At 51.6% G+C, this 18540-nt stretch overlaps 1 protein-coding gene across 4 annotated transcripts in view; it reads left to right on the top strand.

Moving 5' to 3' along the window:
• ANGPT4 (angiopoietin 4) overlaps positions 1–17410 on the top strand; it is a 42779-nt gene extending 25369 nt beyond the window's left edge. Inside the window, exons 5-9 of one of the 4 annotated variants that reach the window (XM_082428285.1) lie at positions 2307–2422; positions 5033–5134; positions 6586–6752; positions 11845–11975; positions 12946–17410. In XM_082428285.1, coding sequence (XP_082284411.1) covers positions 2307–2422; positions 5033–5134; positions 6586–6752; positions 11845–11975; positions 12946–13106 — 677 coding nt within the window. In that variant the 3' untranslated portion in view covers positions 13107–17410. Of the gene's footprint in view, positions 1–2306; positions 2423–5032; positions 5135–6585; positions 10774–11844; positions 11976–12945 lie in introns of those variants that run through there. The other 3 variants (XR_014254476.1, XM_082428286.1, XM_082428284.1) reach the window with 3 other exon arrangements.
• The last annotated feature ends 1130 nt before the right edge of the window (positions 17411–18540 follow it).

Here is an 18540-nt window from a genome sequence, read left to right as displayed (position 1 = left end):
GCTCACCAGTCTGGGTGAGAGGTTGTATAGGGGACTTTGCCTCAGGCACCCTTTGACCAAATGCATGTCCTGCCCCACTGTCACCAGGGAGAGGCACTACGGGTTGTTTCTCCCTACTGCCTAGATGGAGAGACTGGAGGAAGATTAGTCACCAGGTGTAGAACAGAAGATTGGACGGAGACGGGCACAGGAACCAGGCATCCATGAAGGCCAGCAGGAAGCCTGCACCCCCTCTCTGCACAGCTTTGTCCTAGGCAGGTGGAGGCTGGCAAGGGGTGGAGAACTCAGGGCATTCAGAAGGTTAGAAGGACGGGGACACAGGTAGAAAAGACCTAACCCATGCATGGTATCAGAAGCAGCATTCGTTTGTCCAGCCTTGTATGGGCTCAGTAGTGGAGACCCAAGGGTAGGTGGGTAGTGGGAAAGGTACTGGCTCTCCAGTCAAATGGACCAGAGTTCAAGCTCTGGCTCCTTCACTTACTAGCACTGGCACTTTGCACAGGTCATTTAACATCTCAGAGCCTTGATTTTCCTGACCTATAAAATGGGAATAATAATAGCTCCTATCTCTCAGAGTTCTGGCGCAGAGCATCAAATGAGTTCATACACATGAAGGGGCTGAGCATGTTGCCTAGGGCCAAAAGGGGGTGAAGCTGGTACAAAGATTAAGGGGGGTCCAGGCTGAGGCCAAACTATGTTGCATGTCAATACTGGTCCATCCTTTCCGTTATGCTCCCTGAAAATACTTTTCCTGGCCCCAGACTGCCCCTGACAGTACCTGGCTAAGAAACACCACAATGCATGGTGGGTATTTCACTTTTATTGCTATGATTGTTGTTAAGGCTATTGTTGTTGACTAAGGAAAACAATAGTGGACAGACCCTGAGAAGAGTGGCTGGAAATCTGAAGCCACCTCCTAGCTCTGCCCTTGCCTAGCTGGGAAAGTTGGGCCTGTCCCAGCTTGCCTCTAGGCCAGCAACCTACCAGGCTTGGCTAGACTCCAGTTCCCCAGGGACCAGGGGCCTGGCAGATGGGGCCGTGGAGACCCTGCCCAGGGAATGTTTGTGCACAGACTGGGATGGATTTGGGGCCTTTGTCCCTTCATTTGTGATCTGGGAATAACAGCCTCATTTCAACAGGGCCTCAGCTCCAGGACCCAGGATCCAGGTTCAAGAATGAGGCCAAAACAGGAAGTCCCACCCCTTGGTAGCTTCCTGGCTCCTCACTGGTCAGGATACCTATCCATCTGGAACTTTAGCCCTATCCTTGGATACCCACCTACCCAAAGATTGGTTTCTGGTGGAATCATAGCCCAAACCTCTAATTGGATCCCAAAAAAGGAGCCAGAGAGGGTGTTCGAAACCTCTGTAGTTTTTTACCAACAGTCACTTTTTTCAGGTTAATCCTGGAGGCCTCCATGGCCCTGGTGGGATTTGGCCATTAAATTAATATTCTCCCTTAAGGCCAGAGGTCAGCTCCCAGGGAGGGCATAATGAGGGGGGCCCACCTAAGAGCTGCAGGGATATCCAGCTGGTAGAGTGGGCTGTGGAGGGGACCCTGGGTCTCCTATCCGAGGGAGCTCCAAGGACAAATCCCCCATAAGACCTGGAGAGAGGGAAAGCCCTGCCCAACCCCTCCCACCCGACCCAGCTGTGTGCCCTTGAGCCAGTAACCTCACTTTTGGGCCTCAGTTTCCTGGTCTGTGAAATGGGGAAGTACCTCAGTGGAGTTCAAGCCCCAATTACCTGTCCTGGAAGACTCTAGCAGCCTCATCTCTGGCCTTCCTGCTTTGAGTCTCATCCCCTCCAATCTCTGTTCTATACTCTGGCCAGAGGGCTCTTCTTCTGCACAGTCTGGGCTCCTCAGCCTGGCATTCAAGGATGAAATCTCAGCCTCATCTCTCCTTCCTTAATGATGCTCTCTGGTCCCTCAAACAGCCAGAGCTTCCTCTGGCCTTAGCTCTGGATCTGGGTGTGAGTCATCTCCTCTTTGTGGCCTCAGCCAAATTCCCCTCACCACACCCCGATCCCTGCACACACAGGACTGTTCCCACCTTGGAGCCCGTGCATATGCTGTTCCCTCTGCCTGAGACACTCGCCCCCTCTCCACCTGGGTGGCCTCTGCTCCTCGTCCAGGTCCCAGCTCACTGTCAGCTCCTCTACGAAACCTTCCAGGGTCCGATACATCTCCCTATCCCCAACACCTCCCAGCCCAGAACCTGGCACAGAGCAGATGGGAGTGCCCACCTGACCCCTTCCCTCTCTCCTTAGCTCACTTCCAATTGTTTTTACCTTGTCCCATTGCAGCGTCCATGAGGGCAGCTGAGCAGGTGTTCCAGGACTGTGCAGAGATCCAGCGCTCCGGGGCCAATGCCAGTGGCATCTACACCATCCATGTGGCCAATGTGACAGAGCCCAGAAAGGTTAGGGGGCTCCCTGAGGGCTGAGGCTATCAGAGGGTGCTGAGCCAAAGGACTCTCAGACAACCCTCCACCCCACCCCACCCCCTGCCCCCACCAACATCATCTCCAGGCCTTGTCCAACATCTGAGATTCCAGAGAAGATGGGGGTGACCCTACCCTCTGGAGCCCCCACTCATTCAGGGGTCAGAACATGCGGTTAAAGCAGAAGTTCCCAAAGTTGGCAATGCATCCTTCTCCAGCATGTTTTCCTGGGATGCTTTTAAGTTGGAATAGCAATAAATGGTTCTGTGTTGGTTCAGATAATGCTAGCTGATACAGCAAACAAACCTGCAAGAATTTCAGTTCCAGGGGCTTAACACAAAGAAGTTTATTTCTAATTTACTTACAGTCCAGTTGAAGGCAGTTGTGGGAGCTTGCTTTATGTGGGAAATTAGAGACCGGGGCTGATGGAAGCTCCACCATCTTCAGTGAGTGGCTCCCAAGGTTACCCAGAACTTTGAGGTCCAGTTATCAGATGTGTGGGGGGAGGGCAGTCAAGGGAAAATGTGGATGTCAGGAGGGAGGGTTTGGGGGCCAGGCCCAGAAGTGGAAGAGTTTGGGGAACAACTAGCCAGTCTTCCCACTTCATATTCCCTTTTCAGTTTTCTTTCAACCCTGCTGAATATATCAAGGAGAATGGCTCAGATCATTTTTAACAGTTCTCACACACCTGCTAAATCCCCCTTTTTACAAAGAGAGATCAGGCCCTCAACCTCTAGCTAGAATTTTGTAACACTATTTTGTTTTCTTTATATATATTTTTAAAATTATCTGAATAGAGGCAAGTGTTACTAATTTTCCCTCTGTGGTACTAATAAGATTTCCTTTTAAGATGCATTTAGTCTGAGTATTTATTTAAGTAAAAAAAAAAAAAAGACACCATTTTTTTTAACATCTTTATTGGAGTATAATTGCTTTACAATGGTGTGTTAGTTTCTGCTGTATAACAAAGTGAATCAGCTATACATATACATACATCCCCATATCTCCTCCCTCTTGCATCTCCCTCCCACCCTCCCTATCCCACCCCTCTAGGTGGTCACAAAGCACCGAGCTGATCTCCCTGTGCTATGCAGCTGCTTCCCATAAGCTATCTATTTTACATTTGGTAGTGTATATATGTCCATGCCACTCTCTCACTTCATCCCAGCTTACCCTTCCCACTCCCCGTATCCTCAAGTCCATTCTCTATGAAAGATACCATTTTTAAAGTAAATATTTTATATGAAATTAGTTCAGCTATGGTGGAATTTGGGAAGGTGTGAATAACTAAAATTTGGGAACACTGATAGAGAGGGAAGAGCTGGCCTGGGAGGCAAGAGATCTGGGCTCAAACCTCAGCTTTACTTTTGACTCATTTGCCTTGAGCAAGTCCTTTCCCTTCTCTGGGCCTCAGTTTCCCTTCCTGCAACCTCTGCTACCCTCACAACAGATGCCACTGTCTTCTCTCCCTGAGCAGACCTTCACCATCTCAGAGCCTCTACTCCTGCTGCTCCCTCCACTGGAAACGCTATTCCCACTCATCTCTGTCTGGCAGGCACATCATCATCCAAAGCCTTGTTCCAATGCCACCTCCCCTGGGAAGCCTTCCAGGATTGCCCCGTGACTCCCTGGGAACTCTCTGTGTAGCTGCCCAAATGTTCATATTCAATAGTCTGCCAGCCCTATCAGTCTGCTAGCCTCCTCCAGACCAAGCCAGCCCTGGGGGTTAATTTATCTCTGATTTGTCTCTGATTCACCTAGTACAGGGGCAGGCACCAAGTGTTTCCTCATCAAACATTGAAATGTACTGAGCTGGCTGGAAAAATAATATGTGAACAAAAGTTAAACTGAAAGATGTGATTGTGGTGGATGGTAAGCTCTTTGAAAGAATCATTCTGTCTTATCCATATTGGCATTCCCCATGCCTTGAACGGAACCTGGCACCTAGTAAGTGCTCAGAAAACATTTGTCTGCTGAATGTAATAACATTTCCTTTTTTTTTTTCGTATTTTGACCATGCCGCCTGGCATGCAGGATGGTTCCCCAACCAGGGATCGAACCTGGGCTTCCACAATGAAAGCACGGAATCCCAACCATTAGGCCACCAGGGAACCCCTGTAATAACATTTCCTGAGTCTACACCATGTGCCAAGCACTTTACACCTCTTGGCATTTAATTCTTACAGCAACCCTGCAATAATAGCCAGTGAAAGGCCTCCATTTACTGAGTTCCTAGTATGTTATGTGCCAGGCTCTGTTCTTTTGATGGATGACTCATCTCATTTAATTTTCACAACAATCCCAGCGTGCAGATGAGAAACTGAGGCACAAAAAGGTTAAGGTATCAACATCCCCATTTTACAACTGAGGAAAAGAAGGCTCCGAGAGGACATCACTTGCCCACCATTTTAGAAAAATGAAGACAACGGGTGGGGGACTTGGACCTGGATCCTTGGGATGCCCTTGACCACCAAGCTCACCTGTTGCTCTGTGAGGTTCTGTCAGCCAAATCACCCTCGGGCTGGCCCAGACCTGGCTTCTGGCTGCCTCCTGGGACTTCCAACTTCCCACCTCCCCAATTTCCTCCAGGTGTTCTGTGACATGGAGGCCAGTGGAGGTGGGTGGACCCTCATCCAGCGCCGTGAGAACGGCAGCATGAATTTCCAGCGCAACTGGAGGGATTACAAACAGGTAACATTTCTGCCCTGGGGAGGAGCTTGTCAGCTCTGAAACCTGGGGCAGGAAGTGGGTTGTGGGCAGGGGTCTGGTTTGCCCCCAACCCTTCTCAGAAAAAAAATCAGCCCACCTAAACCAAACTGCCTTCAAACAGATTTGACCAGTGCAAATACGCTATCAGGGACTCCATCACCCGAAACTGAACCCTCTTTTGGCAAGTCCTGACATATATCCTAAGAATGAAAGTTTAAGTTTTATTTTGTTTTAATTTTTGGAAAAGATAATACATGTACATTGCTAAAAATTTTTAAAGAATACAAAAAACGGAACAGAAAAAAGTGATCTCCGCTGCTCACCCCTGGCTGCACTGCTTAAATGAATGTCTTTGTCTTAGCACACATACATGACTACATCTGCAGGAGAGATTTTTTTAAATTCAGAATTGCTGGCTTAAAGACCCCATGCATTTTACAAGACGAGGAATAGTGCCTGATTGTCTTCCAATTTTTTAATTAAATTTTGGATAAAGGATTTTTGGCAAGCTGACTTAAAAGCTCTTAAAGTCTTTAAGAGCGAAAGAAATAGAAAAAGCTACACAGAAATACAACAATACTATTTTTTGTGTGTCTGCTTGCTGTTCCTTTGATAAATACTTTTTAAAAAGTACCAAATTAATCTATGAGTGTTCTTGAACCAATTGGGTTTTAAAGAAACATTCAAATGGCAAAGAGAAACAGGGTGCTCAGAAGCAGAAATACACAAAAGACTGCTGAATATTAACCATTAGGCTAATAAGTGGTACAGCATAACTAAAATGGGGAGTGGGGCTTCGGTGTGCCCTGTCCTCGGTGCTGAATTACTGTTCTGGCCAAGGGCATTGGTCACATGTCACTCTGGGACACTGGTGACTCCCAATGCTCTTAGCTTTACATTCCTACGTTACTGAAATTTTGCAGTGGCTGCCATGTCACTGAACAATGTTTGCTCCACCGCTTATGCAGCTGATTTAAGTTTTTAATTTTTTAATTGAGATTTAATATTCATGCAGCTAAGTGCACAAATCTTAAGTGTAAGACTCAGTGAATTTTCACATATGTATTCACCCATGTGACCACCATTCAAAGATAGATATACAACACTTCCAGCACCCCAGAAACCCTCCTTGTGTCCCCTCCAAGTCAAGACTCCCCTAAAGGTAGTAGCTATTCTGACTTCTACCACCACAGACTTTTTTTTGCCTGTTCTTGAACTTCATAGATTTCAATTATGATTCGTGTGATTTCAATTATTTTTAACAGGCTTTTACATTTACAAAAGTCTTAGTCTTTTTGCTCTAGGAGTTGGGGAGCTCCTAGCAAAGTGGTTTTGGGTAAGTGTCCCCAGAGCCCGGCCCAGCCCAGCTCCTTAACCAGAGACATAACCTTCCTCCTTGGCATGCAGCCTACCACCATTCTCCTCTTCCCTAGGGCTTTGGCAACCCAGCCGGGGAGCACTGGTTAGGTAACGAGGTGGTGCACCAGCTCACCAGCAGGGCAGCCTACTCTCTGCGCGTGGAGCTGCAAGATTGGGAAGGCAACGAGGCCTACGCCCAGTATGAGCATTTCCAGCTGGGCAGCGAGGGGCAGCTGTACAGGTGGGCTTGGGGCCCAGGCTCATGGGTGGGCTGGGAGCCCTGGGCTAGTGGCTACAGGGTATGCACCAGCGGTCAGTCCCTGGGCGTCTCCAGTTCCTGCCATCTGTCCCCCATTTGGGCGCACGTCATGGGATCTGGAGGTGGCTGGTTAGCACTCAGCACATCCTGGCCACTGGGTGGGGTGGAGAGAATGTCGCTGACACTGCCATCCCAGGAACAGGAAGGGGCCTTCCAAGGTCAGTCACCCCGAGGCGGTCATTTTACAGAGGCCCAGAAGTGGGGAGGTGACTTGCCCAGCCTGTCCTATGCTGTGGGGTGAGGTGGATATTCCAGGCTGGGAATCACGGGAACTGGGCTCATTCTGGCCCTGCTCCAGCTCAGTGTGTGAACTCGGGGAAGTCAAGTGGGCTTCTCTGTACCTCTGCTTCTTAACCACAGGATGGGCTTAAATATGAGCACATTATAAAATCATCAAGGTCTCTCACCCCTCCCTCAGCCTGGTTCTTGGCTCTGTTCAGGAAAAGGAATGAACATTTCTTGAGCGCCTATTATGTTCCAGGCACATGACTCCATTTAATCCTCCCCACAACCTTCTGAGGTAAGCATTGCTGTACCTGCTTTAGCGATGTGGAAACTGAGACACAGAGCTTAAGTCCCCTGCCCAAAGTTACAAAACAGGTAGGGCCTGGTTTTGAACTCAGTTTTGCTGCCAAAACTCATGGTGTTTCTCCTACATAATGTTATGTCTCTGAGAAACTCAAGGATCTTAAAGATAAGCTATCTTGGAACCAGGACAGAACTGAATTCATAGACTCATGCTCTAGGGCCGCAAAGGACCTCACATGTCGTCTGGTTCTTCACATGATGCTAGAATCTCCTCCACAGCCACATTCATCATCCAGCCATGCTGGAATGCCTTCACTGATGGGAGGTCACTTCCTCCCAAAGAATCTCTGATGATTCTGTCTGCCCTGCATTGTATGCCTAATTCCACCTCTGAGAGCTTCTCGGTGATGTGCCCCCAACCCCTCTATTAAATGCCCCTGGTTCCTCCAGCTAGCTGGTTCTGACATCCCTTCTATGGGACCCAACCCAGTCTGTTAATGTTCCTCCTTAAAGTGCAATGTCTAGAGCTGAATGAAACATCCCCAGGTCTGGGCTAGGCGGGGCTCAGCTGGATGCCTCCGACTCCTTAAGCTGACCAGTGAGTAGCCACAACACCCTGCTGACTCCTCTTTAAGCCACTGACCACCAAAGCCAAGGCTTAAATCCTGACTTTATCCCTATCTCTCTGAGTGACCCTGAGCAAGTCTCTTCACCTTCTCATCTGCAAAATGGGTGCCACAGGTGTACCTACCTCATTTAAAGTGTTGTAAAGCTTGAATGAGATACTACACATAGAGCATTAATGCTGGCACTTAGTATATGTTCAGCAAATAATATTATAACATTATATTATAATATTATAATTACTGTCCCCAAGCCAGCCCTTCACACACTTGGCTGGACTGCTCTGTGAGAGTTCACTGCTGTTCCCACCTCCAGTGCCTGGGACATGGTAAGTGCATAACAGGAAGCTGGGGGAGCCTCCCTTTCCTACACAAGTAACAGTTAAACCTCATCTCCATGACCCAATTCTTGGGCAGCAGCTTCTGTGGCCCTAAGTCCAGGATCTGCCATTTTTCTTGGGGAAGAAACATCGGGAAAAGTATCTCATTGTGCTAAAGAACATGGCCCTGGAGCCAGATTGCCTGGGTATGAACCCTGACTCTATCACTTGTTGGATTCATGACCTTAGACAAGTTACTTACCTCTCTGTGCCTCAGTCTCCTCATCTGTAAAATATAGTATCTATGTCATAATTGAGATAATCTGCAGAAAACGCATAGCATATGGTAAATGTTACATAAATGTTAGAGATATACAAACAATATATTCAAAGACAGAAATATAATATTTCTGCATCTATGTATATCTCAATTATTTATGTCCATTTATACAAACATATACATGTATGTTACATTTAGAACCCCTTGCTGTGCTGTCCTCTGTGAATTTGATGCGCTGCCACTGGCTTTTTATCTGAGACATGGAGAGCTCCCTGCCCATGGTTCCAGACTGTTATGCTCAGGTTTCAAAGGGCCCACACCTATGTGACCCTTTGCAGAGCCTTAAATAATAATAATGATATATTGAACACTTGCCCTGTGCCAGGCATGGGCTGGCTCTGGTCATTTGTGGAAGAATCAGACCTGCGCTCTACCCCTCAAAGTTGTTCACAGTCCAGTGTGTCGAGTGTGTCCACAAGCAAACCCACACCCCCGAGAAGACAGGAGCTGCCTAAGGGGAAAGCACAGGGGCTTAGAGATGCTTGTGCTATCAGGGAGGGCTCCCTGGAGGAGGTGGTGCCTATGAAGAGTAGGCATTCTCCAGAGAGAGGATAGAAAGGGCTCCCCAGGCAGCAGGGAGATTCTGAAAAGAAGGCAGAAAGAAGAGTTGACATGCAGCTGGCCACAGAAACCCCAAACCTGAGCAAGGCTCTTTCAAGGGCTCCGGGGATCGTAAGGAATAGGCCCTGCTCATTCAGGAAAAGCTTGGAAGATCCTGGAAAACACATAGGGACCTGGAAACTGCCAGAGAAGGGCTAAGGGGAGAGTGACAGAAACAGGTGCTGTCCCTGGGTCGCCACTGTACAGAGTCAGCTGCCTGGTGAGGTGGGGTGGATCCCCATAGGGAAGCCTAGAGGTGGTGAAACCTGGGCAGTCAGCAGCTGGGGCATGGGCATCGGGGTGGGAGGGGCACCCTTATTTGTCAGACACAATAATGGGAACCCTCTGGAGCCCGGCTGGGGTGCATGCATAAGCCTGCAGAGAAGTGGCCCACGGAGTGGGATGGGGGAGGCACAGACAAGGCACAGGCACACACTGACACCAGACACAGGCCTCCCAGAGGTGCCCACACACCCGGACCCGGCAACAAGCACAAGATACACACAGAGATACACAGGGACACACACAGACACACATGCACATGTGGAGGGGCTCACCACACCCCTCGGGTACGCACTTGAACCTTCAGAGCACAGACTTACACAAGTGCCATAGCTACACAAACAAGCACAGACACACACCCAGGCACATGTGCAAACATACCTCAGAGAAGCCCTCTCAGGTAAACACGCACACAATCTCAGGCACAAAGACATATTCCAGAGCACACACTCAGACCCTCCATAGAGATTGCTGCACACACTTAAACGCACACATAAACACGCAGTCACAGAGACTTGTATCCAAATGCTCACGACCTCAGACACAGACTCACGCACCTTGTGTGTCTCACTTGGGGGTGTCCAAGGACTCGTGTGTATGTTTGTGTTCCCCAGGCCTGAGCCATGATTATGTCCAAAGTGCATCTGAGCAATGGGTCAAGTGGGGCTTCCCAGCTCATGACTTGAGGGTCCCTTAGAGATCACAGATCCCCCTTCTGGCTCCCAGAGAGGAGGGGAAGGGAAGCTGAGGACTTGGGGCCAGTGCTGCTGCAGTGACCCCACGAGATCATTTGGCTTTGTCCAGCACTGATTCCACACAGCCCCAGACTAAAGGTGACACCAAACTTCAGCCTGCGTCCCGAGCCTGGCCTTGAACTGACATGACTGAGCCCTCAAATGGAGCCCTCAGTGGCCACAAGGAGAAGCTGGGACCGTATGAGCAGGTGGGCCGGCCAGCCTATCCCCACCCCAGGGAGCCCCTGGCCAGGTGGGCCTCTTGGCGGGGGATTTGCAACACCACTCATGCAAGTCCAGGGTGGCATATTTAAGGGCACAGTTAAGGCTTCACGGCTGGCCACCCTGAGCCAGCCCTGCCCTCACCACAGACAGAGAACACAGGTGGTAGGTGCAGGGACTGAGGTGGCCTCATGCCCAGACCCCACATTCCCTCTGGATCCCAATGGGGGGCGTCTCGCAGGCCCTGCCCTGGGGAACCAGGGCTTCCCTGAGCTGCCCCAGCTGCATCTGGTGTCCACTTGCCTCCACCCGTAGGACCTTCTATTGCTCCCACACTGGCTCCCGCCTCAGCTGCCAGTACAGCCCCTGCCCTGCTACAAGCCCCCAACACTCTCTCCTGCCAGGCTCAGTGGAAGCCTGTGCCAGCCATGCACACGGACTGGGAACACAGGGACAGGACGGGACGAATCAACAGGCACTGAACGTGCCAGGCACTTACCGTGTGCCAGTGCTGCCCTGCGCCTGTCACACGCTGAGGTCACCCCATCACAATGACGGTTAATATACTAACGTTACCGTTTTAACAGATGAAGAAACTGAAGCTGAGAGGCGAAGCAATCTGCCCAAGGCCACACAGCTGACGAGCGGCACAGCTGGGATTTGAATCCAGGCATTTTACCCCCAGAACTTGTAGTCATAATCGCCACACATGCCTGGATGTGCCTGCCAGGGCCTCGTAGCCTGACCAAGAAATAGAAACCCTCCCCAGCTGGCTGCAGGGGTGGAAGTCACAGGGCTGGGGGTGCCTCAGGGCCCTGATCCATGTGGGCTGGTGTGGTCAAGGAAGGCTTCCCAGAGGGCGTGGGTGAGTGTGAGGTGTGACAGGGCTGGGGTTGCCGGATGGTCAGCTGGGAAGGTATTGCACACAGCTCCCAAGTCAGGCCAAATGGGGCTGGGATCTGGCTCTCACCCTCATTTGTTCTGAGATCTCAGGCAGGCTCCTGTGGCTCTTGGGGGCTCTGTTTCCTCTTCTGTAAAATGGGAATGCTAAGGTATTTTGAGGATTAAATGAGAATGAATTAACCCATGTAAAGTGCTTTAAACAATGCCTGGCACATAGTAGATGTTCAAAAAAATGTTAGCCATGGTCCTCATTATTATTATTATCATGATCATTCTCACAACTGTCCAAGACTCAGGTTCAGCCAGCTGAGGGAGGCCTGGCACACGGTGAGTGCTCTGTCCCTGCAGGCAGCAGACAGGGAGGGGAGATGCCTCAGCATAACCGGAGGGGAACCCCTTCCGCAACCATCCCCAACCTGACTCTGGGCCCCTCTCCCATTACCACCTCCGGGTGGCCTCCAGGCTTTCTCTGAGTGGGTACAGCGGCTCGGCGGGGCGCCAGAGCAGCCTGGTCCTGCAGGGCACCAACTTCAGCACCCGCGACGCAGACAACGACAACTGCCTCTGCAAGTGTGCGCAGATGCTGTCTGGAGGTGGGTGCGGGGCGGGGTGAAGCCCCACCTCCCCACAGGCACGCCTGGCTGAATACCCCCATCCCCTCCCCACTTGGGTCCTTGTGCAGCCAGGTGCCGCCAAGAGGTGGGTGCAGGTCAGGGTCTCGCTCACCCACGGCCTGGCCTGGCTGTGCCTCATCCATACCTTCCCCCCGACAGGGTCCTTGAGGTCCCCTCCGAGGTCTCACCTCCTCCTAAAGCTGGCATCACCAGTTCTCCTCTGAGACCTCTGAGAAGCACTGAGAGTGGGGCCCCGGGTGCACCCTAGGGGGGTACAATGCCTAATCTGCCCCAACCCCAGGCCTGAGACTTCCTCCCCAACCCTCCTCCTGGGCCAAGCAAGATCCGGAGGAGGGAGACCTGGGTGGAGGGGAGAGGGGCAGCTGCCCACCAACTCTGGCTTAGGCAGTGTTTTCTGCGGGGAGAGACATCAGAGAGTGGGAGATGAGGAGTGAGAGACAGAATGGGAAGGACAGAGATCAGAGGAGACCTCCAGAGACACAGAGACAGGGACAGATGGAGACGAGAGAGACATCAGGATGGACAGACAGAGTGCTGGGCACAGAGCTACACGGGAACAGAGGGAAGTACAGAGGGAAAGATGGAGAGAGAAACGCAGACCACAGAAAGACAGATGGACAAAGTGTGTGAAAGACAGAGAGACCCAGAAAGGTAGGGTAAGGGAGAGCAAAGAGAGACAGAGAGATCAGAGAGAGACACAGAGAGACAGACATGAGTGCACTGCCTTTGGAGGCCCCATACTGAGCAGAGGGTCTGGGAGCCTCCCCCCGCCCCACCACCCAATGCCCGTTCCCACCCAGCCCCGTCTCCAGCGAGCTGGCTTCCCAGAGGAGCCAACAGCCCTGATTCATCTTTGGGATAGGGGGCTGCCCTCACCCCACTGGCTGGGCCCCCACCTCCCCAAAGCCTCTTCCTCCCCCTCCACCAGGATGGTGGTTTGATGCCTGCGGCCTCTCAAACCTCAATGGCATCTACTACCCGGCCCGCCACCACGTGCGCAAGCTCAACGGCATCCGCTGGCACTACTTCCAAGGCCCCAGCTACTCACTGCGTTCTACTCGCATGATGGTGCGTCCCACAGACATCTAAGGAGAAGCCACGCCTGGAGGCTGGTCCCGCGGGAGGACCTGGATGTGGTTTCCTCTGAACAAGCTGGACCCAAACACAGGACACAATGCCAGGACCTTGTCCTGGACACCCTGGGTCCCCTGAGCCAGCCCTCCTTACCCCAGGAGTCCAGAAGAGTCACCTCCCTCCCTTTTTCCCTCAAGTTGTGAAATGGTGGGTGCTTGGGGGTTCCTGCCTCTGCATTGTCCCTATTTCCTCTTCCCTCCTGCCTCCTGCAGAGCCCTCCGGCCAGCTTGAGGGTCACAGTACCCTGGATGAGCTGAGAACAGATTTAATTGGGCTCCTCAAAGGAATGCACGACTAATGGTGGGATGTCAGGCAGGCGGGAAGGTATTTACAGGCAGGAAACTGCCCAGATGGAGGCCCAGATTCTGTCCCTGGGTTGTTGGGAAGGCCATCTCTTGTTCCAAGCTTTCTCAGCCTCGAGATGTCCTTGAACTTTCTGTTCAGGACTGAAGGAGCTGCATCCACCCTATAACGGGAGTTATTTCCACCGACACTGTCCACCACTCCTAGGCCCCAGCATCTAAAGCTCAGACATGGTTTCTCGGGGGCTCCAGGAGATCTAAGAGGGATTCCTTTACCCCTTGAATGTCCTAGAATATATTCCAGAGAGAATAACTGGGACTCCCCTCTAAAAGTACCTGTGGTCAAGTGAGGGAGGGAAACACCAGGTTAAATCAACGTGAACAGGCATTCTTAGCTGCAGGCCTTGTCAAAGCCATTACTGTGGTCATGTGCTTAGTGACTGCCCATGAAAGGGCTAGAGTAGGCAGCTTTCCCCAAATTTATTTATTTGAAAATGGGCCCTGATTATCCCAGAGCATCTCTCTGGGCTGCGGATACCCTCGGAAAAAGCTGGTCCTCGTATGTCATGAGCTGAAACCCCAGGTCACTATCCCCATCCCCGACTGCTTTCACCATTTCTAGCTACGAGGGACACAGTGACATTCTCAGCCTCTAAAAACAACTGGAAGGAACCTTTGGGTTAAAACAGACACACCGTCGCTGAAGAAGGGTCTAGAACTAAGTTTCCTGTCTGTGCTCCAAGTCTTCTCTGGCCGTAGAAAGCCAGATCTCTGTCTGGGGGCTGCCCTCAGCACTCCCTGTGACCCCAGCTCATACCAGCTCAAGTTCAGGGGCTCTTGGGGCCCACTCTGCCTTGAACAGGACACCAATCGCTGGGTCCAGATCCCTCCTGCCTCCAAGCCAGAGCTCCTAGCCTCCTCTTGCCTTGTCCAACAGCGATGCTGCGGCTAGGGGTCCATGGAGACTGGGCGGGCCTTTGCTGAGTCTGGGAGACCAGGGGCTCCTCATGAACTTCTTTCAGAGAGGGGCCGCAGCCACTCTGCCACCCAGTCCCATTACTGTGTCACCCTCCTCAGACCTGATAAGGCCACCAAAGTCCTGTCATCCTCAGCCAACACCCGGGCCCAGCCCACGACCGACCTGTCCTACCGCCAGGTTGCGCCTCTGTCTTCAGAAGGTTTTCTGCTGGCTGAGGCTGCACGGTGGAAATGGGGCACCTTCATCCCACTGGGCTCTGCCCCTGCCCCTGAGTCCCACCTCAGCCAATCCACTGATTAAACCCAGCACAGATTAATGCTGATCTCCTTCAGGGAAACCAAAGGTTGTGGTTGCTAATGATGACTTCAGGCAGGAGGGAAAAGTACTTAGGGGCAGGTAGCTGCCCAGAAGGCTGACACAGCCTTATCCAGCATTTGCTCGGCAAGCCTTTATTTAGTGTCTACGGTGTGCAGTGTGGTGCTGTTGGCAGGACTTTGGAGTCAGAAAGACCTGCTCCAGCTCTTGAACTTGAAGCCAGTGGCTCAGCCTCTCAAGGCCTCAATCATCTGGTCTGTGAAATGGAGATGGTGATACTCCCTCCTTGCTGTGCTGGGGCAGGAGGAAATGAAACCTTGTATTGCCACTTCTTAACAGAGCCTGGCATGAAACAGGTGCCTAATAAATGTTAGTTCCCAAAGAGGTGAATAGGGTGGAGAAATCGGCCCCCTAGTGCATGCCACCCCTTCTTCTGGACCCAGGGAAGGTAAGTATTTTTTTTTGTATCTACAGCATTTATTTTTGTACTACAAGTGTATAGGCAATGCTGTGTGGCCCAGGGACAGAACTCCTCTGGGTGAGGTGAAGGCCCAAATCCCTGTCTGCGCTCCAGTTGTCTAAGAAGACCAAGAAGCCAATTTGGGTAACCCTCACACATCTGTTCTTTAAAATATTCATCCTTCCTTCTTACTTTCCTTCCTTCTCTGTGCCAGGACTCTCAAGTGCAAGGGATAGAAACCTTATCCTGAGGAATGGATTGACTCACATACAAGGAGTCTAGGGATGGATTCAAATGTGGTTAGATCCAGCTGCTCAAGTGATGTCCCTCCCCACCTCTCAGGCCTGCCATCCACCGTGCTGACCTCATTCTCAGTCAGGTTCTCTCCTGAAAGACGGCTCCAGCAGCCCCAGGCTTGTGTCCTGCCTGCTTAGCATCCCTCAGACAGAAAGCTCCCCTGTCCCAGGGATTCCAGCAAAGGCAGGATTCTTTCCAGCCAGGACTGGTCCTGTGTCCATCCCTGCGCTTATCACTATGATTCTGGTTGACCAGACCTGGGTCACACTATCATGCCTAGAACCAGGGGGTGGGGTTAGTTCCCTCCAAGTCGTGTGGACTGGCCTTGGGGAAACTGAGAAGCCGCTTTAGGAAGCAGGGATGCTGGGCAGGCAAGAACAGAGGTTCACTTTTTCTCTTTCCATCTCTCAGACTCCCATCTCTCTTATTTCCATCTCTGCCCCTTCTCCTAGCCTCCCTGCCCCCAAGGCCTGCCCCTCAGGCTCCAGCCAATCCCTGGTTTGCCCCAGACTATCAAGGACACTGCTGTGTTCTGCCCAGAGGTGTCAGACCCTGGTTCGCAGTCCAGGCTCTGTGGCTGGAGCAGAGCCCCTGCCCTCTCTAAGCCTCCAGTTCTCATCTGTGCAGTAAGGATGGAGCGCCTGCAAACATCTAAAAGAGAGCAACGCTCACTCACCGTGGCTGCAGACATGAACAGCTAAAGGATTCTGGGTGCACAAGGCCCTAGGGGGCCTGGCTGGCGAGGTCTTGGCCTTGGATGGGTCTCCTGGAGGCCACCGCTTGCAGGAACTGGCTTCTGAGATACCTACATCTGCAGGTTCCTGTGTAGAATCCTTGTCCCCTCTCCCTGCATCAGACCAGCGTTCCCCCATTTTAGTAATGAAGAAATTAGAGCTCAGAGAGGGAAAGAGTTTCATCCGAGCGGCACAGCCAGTCACCGCCTCCAGTGCACTTGCACCTATCAGCTGCCTCCCTCATCCAGAGCTCTCTGGAGGCACCTTGGCACCGACCACAGAAATGCTGGAGTGGTGTCCCCTCCACCTATATCAAGGGCTGATGGCACTTTCTGGAAAGTTTTCCAAGACTAATCTGTCTTTCCCACTGGCACCTGGTATGTCCCGATGGAGCCAGGCAGGCAGAATGCATTGTTCCCGCGATCTCTGCACGTTCGCAGCAAAGGCAGTTGCCACACTGGGGGAGAGAGTTCACTGTGCACAGCCCAGAGACAACCAATCATGGGTGGGGTAGGAGGTGGCCCTTTGCAGGGGACAGGGGATAAGTCAGCATCAGGATGGTTTGTCTTGCTGGCTGGGTGATTTGACCCCTTTTTCCAGACTTTCCCCCCCTCAGTGTCCATCTGGGCCTTCACCTCTCTCATTGAAGATGCTTCGGAAAGCTAACAGTGTTGCCTTGGCAACAGCAGCATCAGCATCTTTTGATGGAGCAGCCCTTCTTAGAATGGAATCTGGTCCAGGCCACATCCAGCAAAAATGTGTTACTTTCTTGTGTTAGATTAACGTGTAATGTGGCCTGTGAGCTGCTGTTGCCTGTGTCCTGAGGGCAGGGAAGTCCAATGGCCTTTAACATCCAACACCTTCCCACCCTCCCCTGTGGGACCTCTCTGAGCCTCACTTTCCTCATCTGCACTATGCAGAGACTGTGATTTAGTCATGGGGAAGTCGTGCAAATTCAGTGCAGTGGTGGACATCCAAGCCTGGCACATTCACTCATGTATTTATTCGTTCATACACGTATTCATTCATTCACATGGCAAGGACGTACTGAGGACCTGCCTGGGCCAAGGCCTGCCTCGGTGATGGGGAGGGAGCAGCAAACGAGACAGACAGATGGCCACAGTCCTGAAATCATAGAGCTTAACAGGCTAGAGGGAGAGACTCACCAAAATTTTTTTAAAAAAAAATTTTTTTATTTAACTAAATTAATATATTGTAAATGAAGAAAATAAACAGGAGTTACAGATAAAAGATTTCAGAGGCAGGGTGATCAGGGAAAGACTCTCTGAAGAGGGACACTTAAATTGAGGACTAAAGGTGAGAAAGAGGCAGCCAGGTGAGGAGCTGGGGGAAGAGTAGGCCCACTGGAGGGAACAGCATGTGCAAAGGCCCTGAGGTAGTTGTGAGGAACCATAAGGAGGCTAGTGTGGGAGAGTGATGCCACTGAGCCAGTGAGCCAGGGGAGAGAGGTGGGAAAAGGTACCCCCGACACCTATATCGGAAATCAACTCCCCACCCTGGTGCCCATGAAAGGCTGGATCCAGCACCACTCTGCCCGAGTTGCTGTGGAGCTGGGGCAAATTCCTGCCCCTCTCTGGACCTCAGTTTCCTAATCTGTAAAATTCAGGAGAGGGATCACCTCTGTCTGAAAGTCATCCAGACCCTGGGTCTAACGTCTGTTGTGTCCACTGCCCTGAGCCTGTGCCACCAAGGGAGTCAGAAGGAGGAAGAGAAAATAAAAGTCTTGCCACTGGGCTAAACGGGAGTTAGGGGCCAGCCAGGGGCTTGTGTGGGGATAAGGGGCATTAACTGCATGGCTCCTCCGTGTTAGTTCTGCACACACCACTTCTGAATCCTAGTGGGTTCTATTATTGCCCTTGTTTTACAAATGTGGAAACTGAGAAGTAAACTGCTTTGCCTGAGGTCGCACAGTGAGTTCCGGTACAGGCTAAGCTGCTGTAGCAGAAAGACCCCAAAACTCAGTAAGTTAAATATTTCTCTTTTTTGTATGTCTGGAGTTGAGCCATCTATGTCTGGTGGGTGGCTCTGCCATCCTCGACCACAGCTTCCTTCTCTGGGAGCAGGGCAAGCTGTACCCAAAGGTGACATTTCCCAGCTGGCAGGAAGGGAAGCAGGACATCCGGTACGGCTTCCCCTCCAGCACCTGCCCTCTCACCCCAGCCTCATGTTTTGCCTGGAAGATCCCAGCAGCCTCCCGATGGAGCCCCATCTCCAGGTTTGCTCCCTCCTGGCCTACAGTCATGTCACTTCCCCTGCCTAGAGCCTTCAGTGGCTCCCAAGT

This window comes from Balaenoptera physalus (assembly GCF_965194825.1).
Source record: "Balaenoptera physalus genome assembly, chromosome: 16".
NCBI classification, from domain to species: domain Eukaryota; kingdom Metazoa; phylum Chordata; class Mammalia; order Artiodactyla; family Balaenopteridae; genus Balaenoptera; species Balaenoptera physalus.
This window is presented reverse-complemented; position numbering and strand designations above follow the sequence as displayed.